The 7,731-nt window shown below is 42.3% G+C and overlaps 1 protein-coding gene across 1 annotated transcript in view; it reads left to right on the forward strand.

The window, feature by feature from the left end:
• Nucleotides 1–7,731, forward strand: part of MYO3A (myosin IIIA) — a 158,207-nt gene that overhangs the window by 17,953 nt on the left and 132,523 nt on the right. Inside the window, exons 3-4 of the mRNA XM_010860064.1 lie at nucleotides 1,873–1,977; nucleotides 2,575–2,674. Coding sequence (XP_010858366.1) covers nucleotides 1,873–1,977; nucleotides 2,575–2,674 — 205 coding nt within the window. The remainder of the gene's footprint in view (nucleotides 1–1,872; nucleotides 1,978–2,574; nucleotides 2,675–7,731) is intronic.

Here is a 7,731-nt window from a genome sequence, read left to right on the forward strand (position 1 = left end):
AGCATTGTAACAAATTCAATAAAGACTTTAAAAATGGTCTGCATCAAAAAAATCTTAAAAAAAAAAAGGAACTTTGATATCACACATGATGTCTAGATTGACCTGTCAGCCCAGACAACCTGTTGGGGGATCATGATATATCATGATTAAATGTAAGGCTGGACTCTAAAGTCAGGCTGTCCAAGTTCCTGTCTTAGCTCTGTCACTACAATGTGATCTTTCCTGAGTTACCTTACCATTTTGTGCCTCACTTTCCCCATCTTTAGTATGGAGATGATAATAATACCTACTTTACAGAGTGGTGAGACATAAGGATAATGCATGTAAATGGGTTAGGAACGTGCTAACGCAAAGTCTGTGCTCAATACAACTGTTATATAATTCATAATGTATCAGAAGTGTCCAGGCATCCAATAAAATCTAATTACCATGTTAGAAGAAAGTTTGAGAGAAAATATGTTCAGTATTTCAGACAAGGATGCTACGAACGCATTTCCTTTCACCTTTCTCTACTCCATTTAGGTCAGTAGAGTCGAGGAAATGACAACTCTTAGTTCTCAGGCACTGAGGTGACAGAGGAGACCCCAGAGGTCAGGGTAAGAGCAAGGAGCCCTGCGGGGAGAGAGAGCTGACAGCAAAGACTGAAGGATCCCAGGTTAAGGGACCAGGTGTTCCTGGGGTCAAAGCTTTGCTGGGGCCTTTTAGCTAGTTATGTCCCACTCATGTTCCACTGTTGATGTCAGTGTTTCTCTCCTCTGCAATAGGCTCGTGCTTGTGCTCAGTTGCTCAGTCGTGTCTGACTCTTTGTGACCCCATGGACTGTAGGCCGCCAGGCTTCTCTGTCCATCGAATTCTCCAGTCAAGAGTAGAGTAGGTTGCCATTTCCTTCTTCATGGGAACTTCCCAACTCTGGAATCGAACCCATGTCTCCTGCATTGGCAAGAGGATTCTTTAACATCTAAGCCACATGTAGCTCCTAGTAATGTTTGCTGTGGGACTTCATGTTACCTATCTTGGAAGAAACCCGGATGTGAAAAATTCCCCTACCATGTTCTTCCCTCTTGTTTTTCTTTTTAGCATCCTCTGCTCTTGGGAGATGCAAAGGGAGAAAGTTAGGAAACGTGATGTTTAAAATAGTTTTCTAAAATACTGTTTGTAATCCTTATTTCAGTGCACTCTGAGATTTTACCAGAGGAAGTATGTTTTCAAGTTAATGCACAAATGAAGCAGTATATAGCCATGGACTGAGGTCATACTGTACTATTAATTAAACTATCAGGAATCATGTCTTTTTGCCTTTTCATACTGTGAAGAGCTGACTCGTTGGAAAAGACCCTGATGCTGGGAAAGATTGAGGATAGGAGAAGGGGGCAACAGAGGATGGGATGGTTGGATGGCATCATTGACTCAATGGACATGAGACTGAGCAAACTCTGGGAGATGGTGAAGGACAGGGAAGCCTGATGTGCTGCAGTCCATGGGGTCGCAAAGAGTCAGACATGACTAAGCGACTGAACAACAACAGCATCAGGAATCAAGAGTACTTTTAAGAGCTCTAGGTCCTAAAATTTGAAACTAATTTGTAGAATCATAATTCTTATCCTTGAATTTAAAAGTCGAGCCCAGTGCTTCTCCAGATTCTCTTCTAAAATTAATTCGTATGGAAACTGTGTTCCAATAATCGATTGTATACTAGTACAATTTTATATGTTCATTTATAAAATCTTAACAATGATGGGAATAATCATTTGAAACAAAAAATTGGAACAGGTTTTTTAAATGTTTTGAGAAAACCTTTTATAGCAAGTACTTAAAATGTCACATCCATTTTAATTTCTAAAAATATTCTTTTTTTGAAATATTCTTTTGTAGCTGTGCAATGGAGGATCAGTGACAGATCTTGTGAAAGGATTTCTGAAGGAGGGCAAAAGAATGAGTGAGCCCATAATTGCCTATATTTTACGTGAAGCACTGTTGGTAAGGCAGTTTAAATTATTCGTGCATTAATTATGAGGCAGTTCTAGTTAAATAAAAAATGTGTATCCTATTTTTAGAAAAAACACTTCATTAGTATTTATTGATGCAAGAGTAAGATGCAAAATCTGAAATATTTAGCATAGCTAATTCCTCTTTTCTACTAAAAAATCTACCCTCCTTGTGTCTACAGAATCCTGAGTTTTGATCTCCTAGGTATAGTTCTGAAATCAATGATGAAGAAGGTAGATACTGTATATTTTTACTAATAGGTTTTTATTTGCCATTATTTATTTATTTTTAACAGCCATTATTTAGAATAAGTATTTGGACTTTTTATTCTAATGAGATTAGCACATTCTAAATAAAATATTTCATAAAGGCTAGGAGTATGCCCTGATTTTGCAAAAATTTTTTCAGTCCAAAGTGGACAAGATATACTTTGATTTAACTAACTCAATGTGAAACATTTACGAAGGTTTGAGTGTTAATTTTAACATGTGTTCACTATTGATTTGTATAAATGCATTCTCCTGAAATAAAATGTGTTTTTATTTGGTATTTCCTTCAAAAGTCACCATATTTATTTTCCACTGCCAGGGACTTCAGCATCTGCATAACAACAAAACTATCCACCGTGATATAAAAGGAAATAACATCCTGTTAACCACCGAAGGCGGAGTTAAACTCGTAGATTTTGGTAAATTTTGTTTGAAGTGCATGAATTTGAGCTGCAAAATGAGTAGTATGATTTGATCAGTTTCCATCAGCCTTACTTTCTAGGCATTGACAGTAGAGAGAGAAAAAAAACTAATTGAGGTAAGAAAGTTGCAGAAATTTTTAAAACTTTGGCAAATGAAAGATTCGTAGAAGAAAGGATGAGTTCTTTCAAGTCAGCCAGCGTGTGTCTGTAACGCCCCTGGAGCAGTGTGTGGTCGATTCTCTAAAACAGACGGGCTCCAACTGATGACACTGAGTCTAAGTGGTAGCGCACAGCCCTTTCTGTTGATTGCTTTACTGATGGGCAGGTGCCCAAAGCCAGGGTTTTGAGACAGGAGAGAAAATCTTCAAATGTCTCTGGGGTGTTTTCCCTTCTAAGAAGGGAAAAGAAGCTGAAGTCAAGATGGTCTCTTTCTTCCTTGGGACCTTCTGTGTTTTACTGCGATGCCTGCAACCACCTGGTTCTATCCTGAGATGTTCCATCCCAACCCCTGAGAGGTGGGAAGGAGGAGGGTCCTTGGTGACACAGTCCAGCCGCTAAATCAGCTCTGAACCTTCTCTGCTCCTGGAGCTTTTGTCACATGAGATAATACGTTTCCACGCTGACTGAGCCAGTTGAGAGTGTCTGTGTTGGAGCCAGGGGCACCATAGCTGACACCGGTGCTCCTCCTCTTCCAGTCATGGCAGAGCTCTCTCCCCCTCTTCTCATGGGATCCCCAGTAACACGTGACACCAGAGAGAGTGGGTGACATTATTCTGGGACGTGTCTGTATCGTTGTCATCCTCCCCTTCCTGAACTCAAGCTGGGGAAGGTATCTCTCCTCTGTATATTTCTGTATTTCTGTGCTTATCATATAGGATGATAACGGTCTTTTGGCCTTTATATGTAGGTAAAGATACTTAAGCACATATTAGTAGATAGTTAGGGTCATTAAGAAGTGGAACTATGTCTTCTATTTTGTGGACTTAAAACTTTGCGAAGAGTAGTTCAGTGAGTAATCGTTGAGTGAATGAGTGAATCTTCCTTCACTTTGAATACTGGGAAATGAAGCTTAGGGAAAGTAATCAAGTCACTTTAGAAATGAATTGTTTTAATATCCAAGTATGTGGGTCTCTAGTGATCTGGCTTCTCCTAGGAATGAACTTCAGAGCATCTAGACAGGAACCAGAGAAGGCAATGGCACCCCACTCCAGTACTCTTGCCTGGAAAACCCCATGGATGGAGGGGCCTGGTGGGCTGCAGTCCATGGGGTCACTAGGAGTCAGACACGACTGAGTGACTTCACTTTATTTTTTCACTTTCATGCATTGGAGAAGGAAATGGCAACCCACTCTAGTGTTCTTGCCTGGAGAATCCCAGGGACGGGGGAGCCTGGTGGGCTGCCGTATATGGGGTCGCACAGAGTCAGACATGACTGAAGCGATTTAGCAGCAGCAGCAGCAGCAGTAGACAGGAACAGCTGAATAGCATATCTTTCAAATGACCACAGGTGTGCTTTTTCCCCCTCAGCTGAGCATTTGAAAACCAAGGAGCAGCTTGACAGTGAATGTAGCTAGCGTGTGTCACTAGTTGAGTTCGGAGCTGTGCGTTTGAACAATCTGGCTGAGTTAGGATAGTAAGAAGAACTTGTGCCTGAAATTCTAAAAAACAACAATAAAAAACACTCTTCACTGCACCATAGACAGAGCCATGACTCTTCTCAGAATAATTTTGGCTCCACTCTTAATGGACCCAAATGGAGAACTTAGTATTTAACTTGAGCTCTTATAATTCCCTTGCTCTAAAATATGGCTACAATATACATGAGCTCAGTCACTTCAGTTGTGTCCAACTCTTTGCGACCCCATGGACTGTAGCTCACCAGGCTCGTCTGTCCACAGGATTCTCCAGGCAAGAATACTGGAGTAGGTTGCCATGTCCTTCTCCAGAGGATGTTCCCTGCCTAGAGATAGAATCTGCATCTCTTGTGTATCCTGCATTGTAGGCAGTCTTTACCCACTGAGCTAGACCTGACGAAAATTGTTAAAACAAGTGTAAATAAACATCTTCTTTAGTCACACACACCCTCCTCCAAAAAAAATACCTTGATAAACCAGTCATTCTGAGAAAAGCAACTTTCTGGAACACCCGCCAGAGTAGTTCAGAGTAAAAATATACACCTGTATAATAAGTAAGGTGGCCTTTATTACGATATCTTTAGAAAGTAGTCATTAGTTGGAAAGCTGACAAAATGAGAACTTTGGTTTTATACTAATTGACTTAAAGACTTTGCTGTCAGCACCAATTAGAAAAGAGCCTATGATATGTGTTCCTAGTGTCTGATACCAAAATGCTATTATTTGCATATAAAACACTGCTTATATCTGTGTTCTCCATCATAAAAGGGCATGGATTCAACTCACCTAAAATGGTTTAAGGTTTTCATATGAATTAAAACTTGAGGATGGAGGTGCATGTAGAGTAAAATTTCTCAAGGGCAGAAGAAATAAGATGTGCTAAACCCCAAACTGCCGAATCAAACTGAAAATCAATGTCCTCATTTTATGTTTAAATCAGATTTTCAGCGAAGGCCACAGCTGGGAGTAAAGGGGTTTAGAGTACATTTTTATTTTAATTTCTCACCTCATAAAGTGTGTGGTATGCTCATTATTGGATATTGAAGATCTGTACTTGGATGGCTGCCAGTCCTCCAAGTATTCAGAATGGAACTCCACCACCTCATCTATCCCTGGAAATCTGTTTCATATCAAGAGTTTCTTGTCTTAAAAAAAGTCTTAGTTTTGTTGCTCAAGCCAGAAATCTCAGAAATCTCTGACTCTTGAGCCACCCATTATTTTCACCTCCTGCATCTACAGTGAGTCACAGGTTTCTCTCTCTCTATTATAAATCCCCAGACCATGTCTTTATCACCCCTCCCTGGTCCTCGCCATCATCTCTGACCTGGGCTCCTGCAGCTGCACCTTACTAACCCCCTGCATCCAGTCTCGTTCCTTTCCTTCCAGATCACTGTCCACACTGCATCTGTAGCCAGAAAGCTCAGCTGACCCGGCCACTCTCTTGTTCAGTGTTCTGTTCAGTGGTTTCCTGTAGACTTTACGGTCCTCTTGGCTGCCCCGGAGTAAGCACTTAGTGATTAACACCTGTTTTACCCCTTGGTGCTCGTGAGGGACTCCCTCTTCCTGTGACCTACAGGCCAGGTCAACTTCTTTTAATCCCTTAAATGTACCCACCCTCTTTCTCAGTTAGGGCTCTTATATATGTGCTGGAGGAAGTACTTCAAAATTGGTTAACATGCTTTTCTCTTGTTTATGCAAGAATGTGATCTTCACTCATCTGCCAGAGGCATCTCTCTGTCTGGGGGGAGGTTAAGATTTGTTTCAGAAGGAATGCAATAAGATGGCTGAGGTTAATAAGAAAAAATAGGAGTGTATAGCAAGACCCAGTTTATCTCCCCAGGAAGGTCTGTCTAAATTGCTTTATCTTCTCTTTAAAATATGGAGGGGGAAATTCCAGGAATCCATCATAGGGTTTCCCTTAAGAGTGAACAGAAAGAAGATGGAAACTCTTTCCGGTTCTCAGGTAATTGTGAAAAGGTGAAGCAGAGAAGGAGGTGGGACAGCAAAATGAGCTTTTGAAAAGTGAATGTGACAAGAGGGCAGAAGGGAGCCCTTATCCACACCTTTTCCACCACCGTCACTCCATGCCCCAGAGAAGGGCCCTGCAGAGTCTGTGCCAGTCCAGACGGCAGTGACCATGTGGTCCTGACCTGGAGGTGGAGACTGATTGGGTAGAGGGAGCACTCGTGCATGCCAAAGTTCTCCAGACCCTTATCCTCTGTTCCCATTAACCCAAAAATAACTCGAATCTGGCTGGGGAGTTTCTAGAGGGGTTTGCTCAGGATGGGCGGTGAGGCACAGAGCAGATCACCTAGGCCAGGTCTGAATAGGAATCACAGCCAGACCTTAGAACCTTGTCTGCCTCGGCTGAGTCATGTGCCAGGAAGGTCTGCAGGAAGGCCTGCCTGCAGGAGATCAGGCCACAGGTTCGCCAGATGCAGACCGTGGCATGAGAGGCCAGGGGGAAAGACACATGGCCCCAGAGACTGGAGACCCACCACACCCCAGGACCCTCCCTCTTCTCTTCTCCACAAGGTCTTATAAGCCATCCCTTATCCTGTACAGACAGTAACATCTTCAGGAGGGAAGAAGGGGGTGCCGTTGAGAAATGGAGCGAAGGCAGAGATGGAGCGAGGGCTTTCATCCAAGAGAGAATGAATTCTTTCTCAAAGGACTTAGGATTTGGGTCTAAGCTTTACTTCTCTGAGACAGTGGATAGAGGCATGCTTGCTCAGTCACTCAGTCATGTCTGATTCTTTGTGACTCCATGGACTGTAGCCCGCCCTGCTCCTCTGTCAGGGGACTTTTCAGGCAAGAACACTGTTGCCATTTCCCCTTCCAGCGGATCATCCTGACCCAGGGATTGAACCTGCATCTTCCTGCATCTTCTGCATTGGCAGGTGGATTCTTCACCACTGAGCTACCTGGCAAACCCTTGTGTAGGGGCATAGGAGAGACCATAATAGTGAGAGACCAAATGAAGAAATCACAATTACATTTTCACTATGTATCTAAGTATAATGTCATTGAATTTTGTGACCAGTTACAAACACGATGCTTTCCCTGCATAGAAGCCTCCCGTCATTGCTGTACCCAGGGGACCTCTGTCTGCCTGGCTGAGAACCTCTCCAACACTCTATTATTCTTTTTTTTTTAATTTTTAATTTTTATTTTATATTGGAGTTTGGAGAAGGAAATGGCAACCCACTCCAGTGTTCTTGCCTGGAGAATCTCAGGGACAGGGGAGCCTGGTGGGCTGCTGTCTATGGGGTTGCACAGAGTCTGACAGGACTGAAGTGACTCAGAGGCAGCAGCAGCATAGTTAATTAACAATGTGTTCATTTCAGGTATACAGCTAAGTGATTCAGGTGTGTGTGTGTGTGTGTATATATATATATATATATATATATATATATATAT

This window comes from Bison bison, unplaced genomic scaffold (genome assembly GCF_000754665.1).
Source record: "Bison bison bison isolate TAMUID 2011002044 unplaced genomic scaffold, Bison_UMD1.0 scf7180017864461, whole genome shotgun sequence".
NCBI lineage: Eukaryota > Metazoa > Chordata > Mammalia > Artiodactyla > Bovidae > Bison > Bison bison.